The sequence below is a fragment of the Oncorhynchus masou genome, chromosome 30, assembly GCF_036934945.1.
Source record: "Oncorhynchus masou masou isolate Uvic2021 chromosome 30, UVic_Omas_1.1, whole genome shotgun sequence".
NCBI classification, from domain to species: Eukaryota; Metazoa; Chordata; class Actinopteri; order Salmoniformes; family Salmonidae; genus Oncorhynchus; species Oncorhynchus masou.
The window spans coordinates 44,534,403-44,555,048 of record NC_088241.1 but is presented as its reverse complement, the minus strand read 5'-3'; the positions used below and the strand labels follow the sequence as shown (position 1 = coordinate 44,555,048).

The 20,646-nt window shown below is 42.5% G+C and overlaps 1 protein-coding gene across 3 annotated transcripts in view; it reads left to right on the top strand.

The window, feature by feature from the left end:
* The window catches only part of LOC135522644 (partitioning defective 3 homolog), a 581,006-nt gene that overhangs the window by 178,743 nt on the left and 381,617 nt on the right, over window positions 1-20,646 (top strand). For all 3 annotated transcript variants that reach the window (XM_064949098.1, XM_064949099.1, XM_064949097.1), the window contains exon 3: window positions 17,407-17,593. In XM_064949098.1, the coding sequence (XP_064805170.1) occupies window positions 17,407-17,593 (187 nt within the window). The remainder of the gene's footprint in view (window positions 1-17,406; window positions 17,594-20,646) is intronic.

Genomic DNA, 20,646 nt, shown 5'->3' with positions numbered 1-20,646 from the left:
CTGAATATTTGATGATGTTAATCAGGAGAAAAACAGCACTAAGCACTTTGTTCCTTTCCGTTCTCCCAGCTGAATGAAGGAACGCACGCAGGCAGGCGGACGGGCAGGCAGGCAGGAGAAGGACCATGGTGGCTGGAAATAATAGATGGGGAAGTGATGAAATATTCACTGTGTGCTGTGTGATGACTGAGGTCACACAGATGGGATGGAAAGAAGTCCCAATGCAGGGCCGACGCTCGGAGAGCTGGGAGGAGGGTTAGGGGAATGGGTTTAGAATAGTTTGGGTTGAAATGACATTGCTGCACTGCATCCCACAATGCCAGTGAGGAATATACCTTTTTAGATAGATGGCTTCATTCCAATGTTCTTTTCTCTCTGAAAGTATCCAACTTTTTGATGGAGAGATGGATGTATAGACACTGTAGATGGGTTGAATAATGGATGGCTGTATAGACACTGTAGATGGTTTGAATAATGGATGGATCTATAGACACTGTAGATGGGTTGAATAATAGATGGATGGATGGATAGACACTGTAGATGGTTTGAATAATGGATGGATGGATGGATCTATAGACACTGTAGATGGGTTGAATAATGGATGGATGGATGTATAGACACTGTAGGTGGATTGAATAATGGATGGATGTATAGACACTGTAGATGGGTTGAATAATGGATGGATGGATGTATAGACACTGTAGATGGGTTGAATAATGGATGGATGGATGGTTGTATAGACACTGTAGGTGGATTGAATAATGGATGGATGTATAGACACTGTAGATGGGTTGAATAATGGATGGATGAATGGATGTATAGACACTGTAGATGGGTTGAATCATGGATGGATGTATAGACACGGTAGGTGGATTGAATAATGGATGGATGTATAGACACTGTAGATGGGTTGAATAATGGATGGATGGATGGATGTATGGATGTATAGACACTGTAGGTGGTTTGAATAATGGATGGATGTATAGACACTGTAGGTGGTTTGAATAATGGATGGATGTATAGACACTGTAGATGGGTTGAATAATGGATGGATGGATGTATAGACACTAGATGAGTTGAATAATGGATGGATGTATAGACACTGGAGATGGGTTGAATAATGGATGGATGGATGTATAGACACTAGATGAGTTGAATAATGGATGGATGTATAGACACTGGAGATGGGTTGAATAATGGATGGATGGATGTATAGACACTAGATGAGTTGAATAATGGATGGATGGATGTATATACACTGTAGATGGTTTGAATAATGGATGTATAGACACTGTAGATGGATTGAATAATGGATGGATGTATAGACACTGTAGATGGGTTGAATAATGGATGGATGGATGTCTAGACACGAGATGAGTTGAACAATGGATGGATGTATAGACACTGTAGATGGGTTGAATAATGGATGAATGTATAGACAATGTAGATGGGTTGAATAATGGATGGATCTATAGACACTGTAGATGGGTTGAATAATGGATGGATGGATCTATAGACACTGTAGATGGGTTGAATAATGAATGATGGATGGATGGATGTATAGACACTGTAGATGGGTTGAATAATGCATGGATGGATGGATGGATAGACACTGTAGATGGGTTGAATGATGGATGGATGGGGGGGGGTTGATGCACACAGGGACACCGTCCGGGACTATATTAAGGACAATATAAAGGACTATATAAAGGACTATATTAAGGACTATATAAAGTACTATATAAAGTTTGGGAGATAAGTAGGAGAGGAGAAGTGGTGCATTCCCAATCATTAGATGTTAATGTCATGCAGACTAGGTGGCAGTCCCTCTCCCACCTCATCCTGACCACCACACACCATGCCTGAATCCATCAGGTCCCATCTCACAGTTATACAAGCTGAAACATTGGCGCTCCCACACTTTCCTTTCCTCCCACACTTCCCTGTATGAAACATTTATGAATCCTCTGTGTGGCTAAGGGCACTGCAGGAGCGCTGGGACAGACCCAGTGCCTTTGGAGAACCAATCACTGATTAATTTATAAGGAAGGGAAAGTGTATGTTCAATGTACTATTTACTCTTCACGTCTTGGTGATTCTATACTGGGCTATTTTAGGTCTAATGTTGATGTCCCACCTCAAAACATATCACAAGTAGATTGATGGGGATGGATAGAAGGATTGAGGTAGACAGAAGAGAGGGAGGTAGAGAGAGGCAGAGCTGGAGAGGCAGAAAGAGAGATGGAGAACTAAGAGATTTCAGTGGCAAACAGCCCCAGAGGTCTAGGCTCTCTATAGAATCCTGACTCGTACTCACCTGTTGCAGTAGCCTGTGATAGAAAAACTGCCACCATGTTATTACTCATGACCAGCACATCATATCCTCTCTGATGATGACGCTGTGTTTCCGATTAGTCCGGGAATTCCCATGGAAACCCCATCGATTACGAGGCCGTCAAATTGATCGCCCGTGGCAGCCCAGAAAGTGGAATATGCTTGTGTGACTCGTTTTGTGGCCTAGATTGAATACGGATGGAATGGATGCACTGATCTTTTTCAAATCTGTTTTTGAGTTTCGAGTATGTTTCCATATAAAAACACCCATGGTTATAAATCCACAGTTGTGTCTAAAATGGCACCGTATTTCCTAAATAGTGCACTACTTTTGACCAGAGCACTACGGGCCATGGTCAATAATAGTGCATGATATATAAACTATATATAAACTAGGTTGTCATTTGGGGTGCAGCTGTTGGAGCCTCTGGGTGTGTTTTGTGCTTGTCTGGTTAAGGACTGACAAATAGACATAGTGTGTGTCCCGAATGGCACCCTTTCCCCAATGCAGTGCACTACTTTTGACCAGCACCTTATTGTAGCCCTAAAGGTAGTGCACTTAACAGGAAATAGGGTGCCATTTGGGGGACACAGTACATGCATCGTTTCACAAGGCACTTCAAAACAACAACAAAACCCGTTTTTCTGTGGTTATTACTGCTTCCTGTGGTTACATGATCCGGTTCTCCTCGCTGCTGCCTGACAGACAACACTTATATTGATATTGGATCAGGTCTCTAAATAAACTGGTTCATGTTTTTTCTCAACTTTCACCCTCTTAATTTGAAATTGTTCACTCATGGTACATGAAACGGAATGAGTCTTTGATGTCTCTATTCCCATTAAAATCTTTGCTTCCTATCAGCTGTAAAGGAAAGACGAGCAGTTTGAATGGAATCATGTCCTGAAAGGGATTATAAGTTATCGACCTCAGTAGAGCAAATCATTCTTCATTAATCCTGAGAAATATTTCCATCTACGGGAATGTGGTTGTGTTTAAATGGTCCTTCAGAGAGAACTACAGGGAGATTTGTATAATGGTGGTCATTGTCTATGATTGGCTATGTACAGTACTATAGGCCTAAATGCAGTTTTATATTTTTACACGGAACAACAATATAAACGCAACATGTAAAGTGTTGGTTCCATGTTTCATGAGCTGAAATAAAAGATCCCAGAAATGATCCATTCGCACAAAAAGCTTTTCTCTCAAATGTTGTGCATACATTTGTTTACATCCCTGTTAGTGAGCCGTTCTTATTTGCCAAGATAATCAAATCAATAAAATGAAATTGTATTTGTCATGTGCTGAACACAACCTTACTGTGAAATGTTTACTTACAAGCCCTTAGCCAACAATGCAGTGACGGAAATAGAGTTAAGAAAATACTTACTAAATAAAGTTTTAAAAAAGTAACATTAAAATAACAAGGCTAATATACAGGGGGTACTTGTACCGAGTCAATGTGCAGGGGTACAGGTTAGTTAAGGTAATTGAGGTTATTTGAATATGTAGGTGAGGGGTAAAGTGACTATGCATAGATAATAAACAGCGAGTAGCAGCAGTGTAAAGGGGAGGGGGGGCAGAGAGAACAGTCTATGACTTGGGTGACTGGAGTCTTTGACAATTGTTCCATCCACCTGGCAGGTGTGGCATATTAAAGAGCTGACATTGATGTTTGGGATGCTCTGGATCGACGTGAACGACGGGGTATTCCATTCCCCGCCGATATCCAGCTACTACCCACAGCCATTAAAGAGGAGTGGGACAACATTCCTCAGGCCACAAACCGTCAACCTGATCAACTCGATGCGAAGGAGATGTCGCGCTGTATGAGGCAAATGGTGGTCATACCAAATACTGATACTGGTTTTCTGATCCACGCCCCTACCTTTTCTTTTTAAGGTGTCTGTCACCAACATATGTATATCTATATTCCCAGTTGTGAATTCCATAGATTAGGGCCTAATGAATTCATTTTGATTGGCTGATTTCTTTATTTGAACTGTAACTCAATAAAATCTTTGAAATGGTTGCTTGTTGTGTTTATCTTTTTGTTCAGTGTAGCTATTTGCTTCGCCAGATGATTCGGAAAGCTTAGCATTAGCTAGCAGCCAAAACATGATGCTATCCAATTCTATATTCTTGTGTGTGTGTGTGTGTGTGTGTGTGTGTGTGTGTGTGTGTGTGTGAGTGAGTGCATGCATGTAAGGTTTGCCTCCATGTAGTTATGTTTTGGCCCAGAGCTGTGTAGAAAACAGGCTTTAGACAGGAAAGGGATTCACTTCAGTTAAATACCAACTGGAGCAATTTGTCACTAAAATGAAGGGGACAGCCTGAAAGTTTGACCGCCTGTTTGCCAAAGCAATTAAATACCTTTCTGGATGAGAGTGTGTCCAATTCACTGCCTCAGACTAGGGGTGAGGGTAGGCTTTCTTTCTCGTTCTCTCTGTCTCTGTCTCTCTGTCTCTCTCTCTGTCTCTGTCTCTGTCTCTGTCTCTCAGACACAGACCAGACCAGACCAGACCAGACAATGTTGTCATAGCACAATTTTCCCACACCACATATCATATACATCATTAGTCATCCTAAAATTGACATTTGGATTGGGGGGAAACGTAATCTTGCCTCCTAGCAGGGTGGGGGATGTATTTTCTCTGGTAATAAATATTTTAAGCAGGTGTACATGCGGTTAGACCACTTTAGTTCTGCTCTGTAATTGGAGGTGTAGCGGCTAGATTACCGCCCGTTTTATCTTGTTTGCTGTCCTTCCCGTTAAGGTGTGAATTTAAGGAGAATTACTGCTGATCAATGTGGATTAGTGTAGTAGTCTAGCTCCTGTCTGGGCATCTCAGCACTGGTATTAGGTGTGTGCATGCCCATGCGTTTTGGGCCTCTTCACCACTAGTATTACACGCCTATAGTGACAACAGGAGGGGGCTCAAAAGGCTTACGAGCTGACTAATGGCCACCGTTGTCTCATGCTGTTACCCATGCTCACAAGCACAGCAGAGGCCTTGATGGATCTTTCTGTAGGTGCCAGTCTTCATGCCCAAGCTCTGGATAGATCACAGGGATGTGTGGAGTGTCAGAGTGCTAGGTGCTTAACGGGAAGAGGAAGGGGGGAGTCGGTTGTCAAACCAGCCCCTCATCCCCTCTCCTCAGATACAGCTACCCCCCACTGCCTCTCCCTCACCCCCTTCCTGCCCATGCCAGCCCCAGATCAAAGGGGAGGAACATGAAAGGCATCTGAGAGATACGCTCTCAATATCCTCTTTCTCTCTCTCAAACTCCTCTCACTCTCTCCAACCTCCTTTCACCATCTCCCCCTGTATATCAACGGCTCACCCTCTCCCATCTCTCTCACTGAGGACTAGTGAGATATCAATGGAGAGGCAGAGGGTGTGGGTGAGATAGACTCATGGGTTTATTGCTCCATTGTTGTTGCTCTCTGCAGGAAGAGAAGGCATTAATTCTCTCCAAGGAGGAGGGAGCTCCACACTTCCTCCTCCTCCACCTCCTCCACTCTCAGGTGAGGCTGCAGGCAGAGATCCACTTGGAATAAGCTTTTTGACCTCCAAAGTTCATTGTCAAGAAACTTTCTCTCCCTCTGAATGCTCAAACGTGCCCGTCATGCTTCTCCACAATTAGCGAAGCTGTGGCGCCACTGAATGTTTCGTGATGCGTCACTAAAACTTGGACCCTCTTTGGTGAACTTTCGGGAACTTGTCATATAAGAGCCAGAGATTTGAAAATTGAAAATTGAACATCTGTCCACGTCCAAGTGGCCTTGTCGAATTGTCAGACAGGGAGAAGTGTTTGTCTGACGCAGTCAGTGCAGGCTGTCTCCTCTCTGGGCAAGTGTGTCCTCTCATACCCACACAGAGAGATGGAGGAGGAGAGAGAGGAGCGAGTTTTTTTGGAGGGACTCTTTCTCACAATTTGGCAACCCTGCGCCACTTTTGAGATTCTTGAGAAAACTCTTCAGACAAACAGAGCTCCAATAAGTGGTTTTAGATGACTGATCTCAGAATATGGGTTTTGTCTAAGGAGTCTGCAATCTCCTCCCTGTCGGCTGGACTGCATCTCTGTGAAAGCCGCTCCAGCTTCCATGCATATTTTATTTCTGATTCTTTCTTTATTTCTCTTCTCCTCTTACTAACTATTCATGGCTCCAGTCGATTTAGGGCAAAACGGGGCCTTTCACGAGCGCATAAATATTGCATGATTGATAAATGCTGGTCCATTTGATTATGAGTGGGGTGATGTACGTATGTGTGTGGTGGTTAGCTAGCGCTGTGCGGTGCGTTGGAAACTGGGAAAGGGCTCTGGAGTGGGTGGAGAGAGGAGGCAAGGCCCTGCAAAGTGCACATCATAAGTGGATGGGTATTTAAAAATGAATCATGTTTAGTGGAGGGAGGCCCAACAACATGAGTTTTTCACTCCCTCTAAATGCCTTCAAACGGCCAGCTGGCAAGCTTTTCAAGGAGTTGTACTAACTACTCCGACCCACAAATGAATGAGGGCTGATTACTTTGTCATTAATGATTCTAGCACAATTGGAATGTACATACTGTATGTCTAGAGTGAAGGCCCATTCCCTCTCCACTCCTTGGCACATTGTGTCTCTAGTCCCATTGCAACTTGGTTTGAATTCAAACACCGTCACACCACATAGCATTCAAAAGGTCTATCAACCTAGGCAGAATAACTTAGCTAGCTCTTTAAATGGCTAAGGAAAGAAAACCATTTAGGAACATGTACTCACCAATACTTCCTTGTCGGCTGGTTTAATATGTGCATATTCAACAAAAAAGCAGAAGAACGCTGCCATAACGCTACCACACGTATCACCGTGAAGCCTGGCAATAAACGGAATGTCAACTAAATTCCACTTCAAAGTGTCTGATTTTAATATAAAAGGATTCTCATTTTGCAACAGGGTGCCTCTTTCATCACCCCCGATTGCTTCTCGCAAGTGTGTGTGGTGTGCATGTGTGTGTGTGTAGTGTGCATGTGTGTGTGTGGTGTGCATGTGTGTGTGTGCGTAGAGCGAATGTAGGAATGTGCAATAACCCCACAACTCTTTGGGTGTAATTTCTGCGTCTGAGACCGAAAAGCGATTACATTGAACTGTGCAGTGCGGAGGCCTAAATAACATCAGCATGAAGCGTTTACACACAGAGTCAGTGTTTCTGTGATGACGAGCGTGTCGTGTCAGCGTGACAGATAAGGAGGCTTTGGGAATAAATGCAATCTGCTTTAATTGTGTAAAGAGAACATGAGAGATGTCAGTGTGAGTTATGCTAATGATAAACCATACTGGAGCGCGCACACACACACACTCATTCATACAGTACACACTGATAGACACACACACACGGATACAGTAAGCATACACACACACATATACTCATTCATACAGTACACACTGATAGACACACACATGGATACAGTAAGCATACACACACACATACTCATTCATACAGTACACAATGATAGACACACACACACGGATACAGTAAACATACACACACATACGAACACACACACATACTGAATCAAATTAAAATAAGAAACAAAGCTCAAACGTGTTTGTATACCAACTTACTTGTAAACAGGCAAGAAAATAAGCCAACACGTGCAAAAATACTTGAGCTATTTTAACCTACAGACAAATTCCAAGGTATTTACACGAAAGCTGTTGTATTTGACTGTGTCTGATATTTCCTGTGTTATATTTTTCCACATCCTTGCCCTATAGAAAAGATACTGCCTAAATCTTTGGCCAAAGCAAGGGGAGATTTACATTGGTGTAGTGTAGATGCTATTGTTCCATAGCATTAGACTAGGATTGACATGAGCTCCTTGCTACAGCCTTCAGAGTGTAGGCTAAGTATAATACATGGGAGCGGGAGGCTAATCTTCTAAGAATTGGTTGATTAGCTGTAGTTGTGTGATGAACAGAACAGCCAAACACATCCCATTGAAAACCTCTTGGCAGGACCAGCATCCAGCCTTCCAGTCTACAATTCTTTCTTTCTCTTTCTCTCTCGTATCTATTGTCTCTCGTCTCCTATCTCTGTCTCTGACACTCTCTGTCGCGATCTCTATTCTAGTTTTTCCTCTGTCTCTCTCTTTTTCTCTCTTTATCTCTCTATTTCTGGCTATTTCTCCCTCTCTGTCTCTCTGTCTCAATTTCTATTCTCTCTTCTCGCTCTCTGCCATAGCTCCAACAGACCAGTGCTGACTGGCAGGTAGTCAGGCATCTCTGACCTTGCCAGTTTTCCTTCCTTCCTTATCCTCACAACCAAATATGTTTGTGTGTTTGCCAGTGTAGGCTCCTCAGAGGAGGAAGGGGAGGACCTATTTTTATGACGAATGTCGTAAAAATAGTGAAACATTAAAAAGGCTATCCTTTTTAAATAAAACTATATTAAATAAATTCAAGTCACCAAAAAAACGATTATAACACACTATTTTGCAATGAAGGTCTACAGTAGCCTCAACAGCACTCTGTAGGGTAGCACCATGGTGTAGCCGGGGGACAGCTACACTCTACAAAGCAAATGTATTACAAATAAAGAACTGATCACATTTACATACACTACCGTTCAGAGGTTCTGGGGTCACTTAGAAATGTCCTTGTTTTACATGAAAACATATATGAAATTAGTTGCAAAAGGAATAGGAAATATAGTCAAGACTTGACAAGTTTATAAATAATGATTTTTAATTGAAATAATAATTGTGTCCTTCCAACTTTACTTTCGTCAAAGAATCCTCCATTTGCAGCAATTACAGCCTTGCAGACCTTTGACATTCTAGTTTTCAATTTGTTGTGGTAATCTGAAGAGATTTCACCCCATGCTTCCTGAAGCACCTCCCACAAGTTGGTTTGGCTTGATGGGCACTTCTTACGTACCATACGGTCAAGCTGCTCCCACAACAGCTCACTAGGGTTGAGATCCGGTGACTGTGCTGGCCACTCCATTATAGACAGAATACCAGCTGACTGCTTATTTCCTAAATAGTTCTTGCATAGTTTGGAGTTATGCTTTGGGTCATTGTCCTGTTGTAGGAGGAAATTGACTCAAATTAAGCGCCATCCACAGGGTATGGCATGGCGTTGCAAAATGGAGTGATAGCCTTCCTTCTTCAAGATCCTTTTTACCCTGTACAAATCTCCCACTTTATCACCACCAAAGCACCCCCAGACCATCACATTGCCTCCGCCATGCTTGACAGAAGGCATAAAGCACTCCTCCAGAATCTTTTCATTTTTTCTGCGTCTCACGAATGTTCTACTTTGTGATCCGAACACCTCAAACTTAGATTTGTATATCCATAACACTTTGTTCCAGTCTTCCTCTGTCTAGTGTCTGTGTTATTTTGCCCATCTTAATCTTTTCTTTTTGGCCTAGAAGGCCAGCCTCCCGGAGTCGCCTCTTCACTGTGGACGTTGAGACGGGTACTATTTAATGAGCTGCCAGTTGAGGACTTGTGAGACATCTGTTTCTCAAACTAGACACTCTAATGTACTTGTCCTCTTGCTCAGTTGTGCACCGAGGCTTCCCACTCCTCTTTCTATTCTGGTTAGAGCCAGTTTGCACTGTTCTGTGCAGGGAGTAGTACACAGCATTGTACAAGATCTTCAGTTTCTTGGCAATTTCTCGCACGGATTACCCTTCATTTCTCAGAACAACAAAAAATCTGCCGTTTCCAGGTACAATAGTCATTTACAACATTAGCAAAGTCTACACAGTTTCTGATAAATTTGATGTTATTTTAATGGACAAAAAAATTGTTTTTTTTTCAAAAACACAGACATTTCTAAGTGACCCCACACTTTTGAACGGTAGTGTACGTATTCAGACCCGACACTACAAGCTTGGCACACATGTATTTGGCGGGTTTCTCCCATTCTTCTCTGCGGATACTCTCAAGTTTTGTCAGGTAGAATAGGGAGCATTGCAGCTGTTTTCAGATATCTCCAGTTACGTTCAATCGTCCGGGCTCTTGCTAGGCCCCTCAAGGACATTCAGAGACTTGTCCCGAAGCCACTCCTGTATTGTCTTGGCTATGTGTTTAGGGTTGTTGTCCTTTGTGAAGGTGGAACTTCATCCCCAGTCTGAGGTCCTGAGCGCTCTGGAGCAGATTTTCATCAATACAATTTAGCTAATAGCCATGTAATCTCCATAGATGGGTTTCCAAGTAGCCACACACAAGCTTAGATCTCCCTGCACAATGCAAACCATTAGATTCTGGAGCAGTGGAAACGCGTTCTCTGGAATAATGAATCACACTTCACCATCTGCTAGTCCGACGGACGAACCTGGGTTAGGCAGATGTTAGGAGAACGCTACCTCCACCAATGCATAGTACCCATCTGTAAAGTTTGGTGGAGGAACGATGGTCTTGGGCTGTATTTCATGGTTTGGGCAAGGCCACTTAGTTCCAGTGAAGGGAAATCTTAACACTACAGCATACAATGGAATTCTAGACAATTCTGTGCTTCAAACTTGATGATGACAGTTTGGGGAAGGCCCTTAACCATTTCAGCATGACAATGTACTTATGTACAAAGCAAGGTCCATACAAGAAATGGTTTGTCAAGATCGGTGTGGAAGAACTTGACTGGCCTGCACAGAGCCCTGACCTCAACTCCATCAAACACCTTTGGGATGAATTGGAGTGCGATGGGACAAGGAAATCCAGGCCGGCCAAACCCTCCCCTAACCCGGACGATGCAGGGCTAATTGTGCATCGCCTCATGGGTGTCACGGCCAGCTGTGACACAACCTGGGATCGAACCCAGGGCTGTTGTAACCCCCACTGCGATGCAGTGCTTTAGACCGCTGCGCCACTCAGGAGGCCCTCAGCTAGCTAGTTTAGCCTTATCAATCACCCGTCTCAAACAGAGAGGGATGCTATGTTACCTAGCTGGCAATGGCTATCCAACACTGGATAGCCATAGCCAAGTCAAGGTAAGCTTTTGGTTTTATTAATTTAGTGCCACCGGGGCCCGCTGGTGTAACTGCTTGCTAACAGAACTGCTTGATTGTAGAGGGTTTACTAACGTGTTAGTCATAGTACCTATGTTTGCCTTCACATTAGCTAATATGGTGACAACGATGTAGGCTTTGTGTAGAAGTTAGCGGTTATGATATGAAGGTTTGGCTTGGAAAGTTTTTTTTGCCCCTGTTTACAGACAGCTGATGTGTTGTGCACTGAGGTGAGAGGGAGTAGGTGCGAGACGTAATCATCCAGCGATCAAAGGACTCATATGCTGTTTGTATGTGGCTGCTGTGAAAGCAGTGGTGTGCCGACATGACCAGTGATGTGCCGACATACTCGTACTCATAATAGTTTCGTAAATTGACAGATGATAGTCGGGAAAAACGGAATTGTTTTAATATGCCTAAATAGATGTTGGCAAAATACCTCCCTGCATGTTCTCACTGAATATTTTTTTAGGAGAAGCTCACAGAGGGGTGGGTGTGTATATGTGTATGTGTCTGTGTGTCCTCAATTTGAAGCAGTCAGCCATGTTTGCTATCACTCAGTCAGAATGCACATTTGTTTAATATTTTTTTCCTTGTCCCGCTAGTTAGATATTATGCACACTGATAGGTTGATATCAAACCTTCCTTTCCATGTGATTTGTCATAGTAGCAGCCAGTAGCAATCTAAATGGTCAGACGGAAAACATGCGAGGAAAAGTGACCGGTGAAAGCGAGTGAACAGAGAAATACAGCTTCACTCAGGATCAACGTACAGCCTGCCCTTTTCTTAATAGACAGGCAAACTAGCCAGTTGAGTTATTTAGACTGCACGTAACTGACTCAGACAGCACTATATGGTTGAGAAAGTCTGTGACTGACTGACATGAGAAAGATGTTTTTTTTTCACGGATAATTACAAAAAATTTGCTGATCATAATCATATCCAAGAAATTACCCATGTCTGTTAGGATACTCGTTTTGTCCGACTACTCGGCACACCCCTACATGAAAGTGAATTGTGTTAGCGTGTGATCAGGGGTGTATTCATTCCATCGATTCTGTTGAAAAACATTTCTTAAATGGAAGCAAACGGAGTGAAACGGGCGCACACATACCTGAATTTGTCCAATAGAAACTCTTGTATGTAACTGTTGGACTGATGATTATACCCTAGATCAGCTAGAGGCAGGCAAGATTGTGCAAGGCTCTATCGAATGTGTCAATGTCTGTCACCTTGATTCCTTATGTAGTAGCCTAAACCTATCGACGTTACATTGAGCTGGGTGAATAGAATATGAATGACATTCATCCAATATGCTGTAATAGAAATAAGGCCATGCTCATAAAAAATATAATTGTCCTCCCTCATCTTAAATGGCACCAACCGCCACTGGTGCTTGTGTGTGTGTGTGCGTGTGCGTGCGTGTGTGTACGCATACATGTGTTCATGTTAGAGTGTGTGACAGAGACAGAAAAGGGAAACAGAAATGTTGAAACTTCATTACTGTTCGCAAAACAATGTCCATTACAGGCTAGAACACTTTACAATGCAAGAAGATACTGGTAGCTTCCAGCTTCGTAGGCTAACTTTCCTTGCTAGTTTACAGCTGAAGCCAAAATCAATTCACCCCCCCCCCCCCCACCCGTTGTTTGTGACAATATTCAAACCATAACGCAAAATATACTAATTTCAAAGCTGATTGCCACCAAAACCGTATTAATTCACTTAATCGGTCTGTCCCAAAGATGATGTATTGCCTCAGTGACCTGACTCTGTGTGTGTATAGAGCGTTGACGGGCTGTCCCCCCCCTTCTTTCTTCATGAAATATATCATTACTGGTTAAAGAGAGAGCGCACACTTTTATAAAATAAGCTACTTCTATGCAAATGTTGTTGATCAGTATAATACAATAACTCTCATATGGAAAGGAAATATAGTGTTTATCATCTGTAGCCCCATGAGATCAGCCAAATCAAGCTCAATAACTCAGTGCATGCACACACTCCTAATGCATATGCATTCACCTGCATTGTGAATAGGCCTAAGCTACATTTTGATGTACCCAGTTTATCAATAGACTAAAGATCTATCATTTAAATATACAGTACCAGTCATAAGTTTGGACACCTACTCATTAGAGTTTTTCTTTATTTTTACTATTTTCTACATTGGAGAGTAATAGAGAAGAAATGAACACTATGAAATAATACATATGGAATCATGTAGAACCAAAAAAAGTGTTAAACAAATTAAAATATATTTGATAGATTATTCAAAGGAGCCACCCTTTGTCTTGATGACAGTTTTGCACATTATAGGCATTCTCTCAACCAGCTTCATGAGGTAGTCACCTAGAATGCATTTCAATTAACAGGTGTGTGTGACTTGTAAAAAGTTAATTTGAGGCCTAACGTCGTCCGGGTTAGGGAGGGTTTGGCCCGGCAGGGATATCCTTGTCTCAATAAGTTAATTTGTGGAATTTCTTTCCTTAATGCGTTTGAGCCAATCAGTTGTGTTGTGACAGGGTAGGGTTGGTATACAGAAGATAACTCTCTATGGTAAAATACTAAGTCCATATTATGGCAAGAACAGCTCATAAAAGCAAAGAGAATCGAAAGTCCATCATTGCTTTAAGACATGAAGGTCAGTCAATCAGGAACATTTCAAGATCTTTGAACGTTTCTTCAAGTGCAGTCGCAAAAACCATCAAGCGCTATGATGAAACTGGATCTCATGAGGACCGCCACAGGAAAGGAAGACCCAGAGTTACCTCTGATGCAGATGATAAGTTCAATTAGATTTACCAACCTTAGAAATCACGGAGTTCAAGGAACAGACACGTCTCAACATCAACTGTTCAGAGGAGACTGCGTGAATCAGGCCTTCATGGTCAAATTTCTGCAAAGAAACCAGTACTAAAGGACACCAATAATAAGAAGAGCCTTGCTTGGACCAAGAAACACAAGCAATGGACATTATACCAGTGGAAATCTGTCCTTTGGTTTGATGAGTCCAAATTTGAGATTTTTGGTTCCAACCGTCGTGTCTTTGTGAGACGCAGAGTAGGTAAACGGATGATCTCTGCATGTGTGGTTCCCACTGTGAAACTTGGAGGAGGAGGTGTGATGGTGTGGGGTTGCTTTGCTGGTGACACTGTCCGTGATTTATTTAGAATTCAAGGCACACTTAACCAGCATGGCTACCACAGCATTCTGCAGCGATATGCCATCCCAGCTGGGTGGCACTTAATGGGACTATCATTTGTTTTACAGGACAATGACCCAAAACACACCTCCAGGCTGTGTAAGGGCTATTTGACCATGAAGGAGAGGGATGGAGTCCTGCATCAGATGATCTGGCCTCCACGATCACCTGACCTACACCCAATTGAGATGGTTTGGGATGAGTTGGACCGCTGAGTGAAGGAAAAGCAGCCAACAAATGCTCAGCATATGTGGGAACTCCTTCAAGACTGTTGCATTCCAGATGAAGATGGTTGAGAGAATGCTAAGAGTGTGCAAAGCTGTCATCAAGGCGATGGGTGGCTACTTTGAAGAATCTAAAATATATTTAGATTTGCTTAACACTTTTTTGGTCACTGCATGATTCCATATATGTTATTTCAGAGTTTTGATGTCTTCTCTATTATTCTACAATGTAGAAAATTGTAAAAATAAAGAATGACTAGGTGTGTCCAAACTTTTGACTGGTACTGTATACACATTTGAAGTCGGGAGTTTACATACACCTTAGCCAAACCCTGTCTTAGGTCAGTTAGGATCACCACTTTATTTGAAGTATGTGAAATGTCAGAATAATAGTAGAGAGAATGATTTATTTCAACTTTTAGTTATTTCATCACTTTCCCATTGGGTCAGACATTTACATACACTCAATTACTATTTGGTAGCATTGGCTTTAAATTGTATAACTTGGTTCAAACATTTTGGGTCGCCTTCCACAAGCTTCCCACAATAGGTTGGGTGAATTTTTGCCCCTTCCTCCTGACAGATCTGGTGTAACTGAGTCAGGTTTGTAGGCCTCCTTGCTCTCACATACCTTTTCAGTTCTGCCCACACATTTTCTATGAGATTGAAGTCAGGGCTTTGTGATGGCCACTCCAATATCTTGACTTTGTTGTCCTTAAGCCATTTTGCCACAACTTTGGAAGTATGCTTGGGGTCATTGTCCATTTGGAAGACCCATCTGATGTCTTGAGATGGTGCTTCAATATATCCACCATATTATCCTGCCTCATGATGCCATCTATTTTGTGAAGTGCACCAGTCCCTACTGCAGTAAAGCAACCCCTCAACATGATGCTGCCACCCCCGTGCTTCACGGTTGGGATGGTGTTCTTTGGCTTGCAAGCCTCCCCCTTTTTTCTCCAAACATAACAATGGTCATTATGGTCAAACAGTTCTATTTTTGTTTCATCAGACCAGAGGACATTTCTCCAAAAAGTACGATCTTTGTCCGCATGTGCTGCTGCAAACAATAGTCTGACTTTTTTCAGTCTGTTTTGGAGCAGTGGCTTCCTCCTTGCTGAGCTGCCTTTCAGGTTATGTCGATATTGGACTCTTTTTTTACTGTGGATATGGATACTTTTGTACCTGTTTCCTCCAGCATCTTCACCAGGTCCTTTCCTGTTGTTCTGGGATTGATTTGCACTTTTTGCACCAAAGTACGTTAATCTCTAGTAGACAGAACGTGTCTCCTTCCTGAGCGGTAAGACGGTTGTGGTCCCATGGTGTTTATACTTGCATACTATTGTTTGTACAGATGAACGTGGGACCTTCAGGCGTTTGGAAATTGGCTGATTTCTTTTGATTTCCCCATGGTGTCAAGCAAAGAGGCACTGAGTTTGAAGGTAGACCTTGAAATACATCCACAGGTACACCTCCAATTGACTCAAATTATGTCAATTAGCCTATCAGAAGCTTCTGAAGCCATGACATCATTTTCTGGATTTTTCCAAGCTGCTTAAAATGCACAGTCAATTTAGGCACAGGGAATTATAAGTGAAATAATTTGTCTGTAAACAATTGATGGAAAAATTACTTGTGTCATACACAAAGTAGATGTCCTAACCGACTTTCCAAAACTATAGTTTGTTAACAAGAAATTTGTGGAGTGGTTGGAAAATGACTTTTAATGACTGAAACCTAAGTGTATGTAAACTTCCGACTTCAACTGTAATATCTGTATTTTTTTTTAAATTGTTTATTTTAAATTTTAAGTCAGTTGAGTTAAGGGGGGGGGGAGTCAAGTATGAGTGTTAGTTCACGAAGGGTTGGGGTGCTGTGGGATTATTTAAGATTATTTTTGAAGAGGTACGTTTTCAGATGTTTTCGGGAAGATAGGCAGGATCTCTGCAGTCCTATCTTCAGGTGGAAGCTGGTTCCACCATTGTCTGATTGTAGAATTTATGAATTAGTGCATATATGGCTGTCTCTGAAAATGTTGAGGTACATTTTATTTTAAGGTAATGGTAATGATCTCAAAAGATGCCCAATGATTGAACATAGCAGTTGCTGCATGTATCTGTCTGGATCAAGTGCAATTCTTTGACTTTGGCTAACATGCCTTCTTGTTTTCCTCTGGTATCGTGATGGAATCGTGACACCAAACTGGTTTCGAAGTCGAAATTCTGTTATCATAAAAGCCCTACTCAATATAAACCATTCCTGTGAGTTGAGCCTTGTTGTAGCAGGCATAGTGTGTTGGCTAGGTCACCGTGGCGATGGTCTGTGTGTGAGAATGCGGTAATAATGGGATGTAGATGCTCTTTGTGCTCTGCCTCTCTGCCCAGTAACCACGAATACATGGCAACACAGCATCTTTATGGAAATGGGACAGCTGCCTACTGAGGGGCTGGACATGGGTAGTCAACTAGCAGTACTGTAAGTGTAAAGGTGTGTGTGTGTGCATATGTGTTTGCATGTGCTTGCGAGTTAGCATACATGTTTGTGTTTTGCTTCAGGTGTGCATCAGCTTCTCTCTCTCTCTCTCTCTCTCTCTCTCTCCTTATTTAACCTATCCTCTCTCTACCCTCTCCCTCCAGCTGGTGGCAGTGTATGAGGAGCAGGACCCTCACCATGGAGGCGATGGCACCAGTGCCAGCTCAACGGGCACACAGAGCCCTGACCCCTTCACTGGCGTCGCAGAGCTCAACTCCAGCAACATGTCCGCCTTCCAGCCCTACCAGACAAGCAGCGAGATAGAGGTTACCCCCTCCGCCCTGCGCAGCAGTAAGTGTCAGACTAGTGGTACTTTAGTTTGCCACTTGGCCATTAAGTGCTCTAGTGTGTCACAGCTATTGAAGACATGTATCTGTAAGAAAGAAGAGAGGAAACACTCTTGACCAATCAGCCCTGAATAAATCTGTTTTTTATATAGTTTAGTGAAGTTTTTTATGAGTCAGTTAGAGTTGTGTCCAGGGAGTGGCTTTGCGGTGAGTGAGATGGGCAGGTGGTATCATCCAGGGGACTGTGGCTGTACCATCCACTCAATCATGCATGATGATGGGGGAGAAACAGACCGGGTCTCTGATTAACACTGACAGCTGAACCTGGGGGTCACCACACACACACACACACACACACACACACACACACACACACACACACACACACACACACACACACACACACACACACACACACACACACAGACACACACAGACACAGACACAGACACACAGAGGCACAGACACCCAGTACCATAACATTTGCCTCCATCCCTCCCTAAGTCCATCCCTCAACTCCACCCTTTCCTACAGGTCGGACTTAGATACATAACATGCTGCTCAAGTTTTTGGGGCTTGCCTGTTTTGCATGTTATTTTGGCATTAATACGTGTCACATATCATTGCAAACAATGTGAAAAAATATATATATACAGTGGGGCAAAAAAGTATTTAGTCAGCCACCAATTGTGCAAGTTCTCCCACTTAAAAAGATGAGAGAGGCCTGTAATTTTCATCATAGGTACACTTCAACTATGACAGACAAAATGAGAAAGAAAAATCCAGAAAATCACATTGTAGGATTTTTAATGAATTTATTTGCAATTTATGGTTGAAAATAAGTATTGAATCAAGTCTACTGGCAAATCCTTTTTAATCCTTGTCATGTGAAGAGGAATAATGAAGACAAACTATTGATAAAACATATCGGCTATTGGACATAAACATTACACAACTATGTGGAGATCGCAAATTCAACAATGAGTGGTTTGTAAGGAATCGGTGACAGTGGCAAACTGCAAGCTTTGCAACTGGGACGTCGGGAATAAACAGTTCAAACTGGGAAAATACGCTTTGAATGGTCATTCAACTCAGATTTGTAAATCCGGCACCTCTCTATTTGATGAGAAAATTTGCCCACGAAGGACCGCTGCGCCACTTTCCTGTTCAAGCACATCACAACAACGTGAGTCCAAAAATGTCTTGTGCTGCTTCATAAATGATGTAGGATGCCAGAGATATGTATCCCGTAGCTAAGAAAGTAATACTAAGTGTATGTTGTGTGGTAACCTGTTGGTAGCCCATGTGCCTCACCCGGATAATTTTGACTATTTTCATCAACGCGGTATTGTAAACACATCGTTCCTGGCCGGTGTGTGCTTGTTTACTTTTTTGTTCAGCTTTGACAGTGCTACTGATAGTAGTGTTGGCGCTTGGCTTGCACGTGCAAATTCAGGACAAAAAATAATATTCTATAATAGAATTGTGTTATTTGACATGTTGAGATGACAATTAAAATCTTATTTAACACGTCAACTAATGTTAGGATGTGTATCCTTTTTGACACACAAAGACCCAAACCGTGTTCAATGTGCCTCACCCTAATAATTTGGTCTATTTTCACCTCTTAATTTAGCCTACTGTTCTAACTTGGTGGTGCACATGTTGCCTATAACCTGTTTTAGAGAAATGTAATCATTGAATATTGTAAGAGCTTTCATTGTCTGTTTGTATGCCCCCTTTATTTATCCTACGATTCTGACTTGTTGTACAGGGAGTAACTTGTAAGAACAGCCTTTGTTCTGAATTCTGTCGCTGTACATTTTAAAATTGCTGAACAAATAATTATATTGACTACGTCCGTCCTGGCTCGCTCATTAATGTCTTAATCGGTAATTACGGATTGCCTCTTATCCGCTTGTCGTCCCCTTATGCCATAGTTTGTACATCTCAATCGTCAGTAGAAACCACATTTGTTTAAGCAAGTCAGACATATCAGCTATGTTTTTTTAAAGGCGGCAAATGAGGCTGAATGAACTGTTTCGCTGCCAGACAAGGCTCCGCTGAAAGCCAGGTGTAGTAGTGTTAAAAAGGTGTTGGGACTGCTGTTGGGACTCTGCTGTTGGGACAGCTTTATGTAGTTTCTAACAGTTTGTGGGCACCGTTTGTCACCGTTGCAATTAATCTATTATTTAGTGTTGTGTAGTGGCTTTGCTGGCATGCATCCCACATGTTTTTGTTTTTCCCCAACAAGATTTACATGCTAAAATCACCACTGATTGTAACAGAGAAAAGTGCAATAACGATAGGAAAGGAATCAGAACGTGTTTGCAGACAGATATCTTCAAAGAAACATGGTCTATCGCCCTCTCCCTCCTTTTTCCCCAACAAACACATACCTCAAACAGACACAGACACAAACACAAACCTTAAACAGACACCAACACAAACCTCAATCAGACACCAACACAAACCTCAGACAGACACCAACACAACAGATGCCTCCCATGTTACTGGGTCTCTCCTTTGCACCAGTGATGTGGTGTTATTGTTTCTTCCACAATGCTATCTCACAGGGAGGTCTGGTACTGTACACAGCCCTCCGATGGGACTGCAGATTCTCCCCTCCCTTGGTTTTTATGAGCCATTGTGTATTGGAGGACTCTCTTTACCCCCTACTGAAACAGGTGTGTGTGTGCGCGTGCGTGTGTGTGTGTGTGTGTGTGTGTGTGTGTGTGTGTGTGTGTGTGTGTGTGTGTGTGTGTGTGTGTGTGTGTGTGTGTGTGTGTGTGTGTGAGCGTACGTGTATGTAAACTTCCAATCCTCGCGACCGTCGTTTTGGAATAATAGTACACTGCCTTCCAACAATCATAGCAGCAGGTATCCTGTTTTAAAGTGAACACTTTACGATTGTGTTTTATTGACAAAGTAAAGGAAGGTCATGTGCTGTTATATCTCGTCGGTTTGTTGCCCATCCCACTTTAGTTGATACACGTCTCACCACTATAAAACATTGTATATGTCCCGAATTGCACCCTGCTCCCTATACAGTGCACT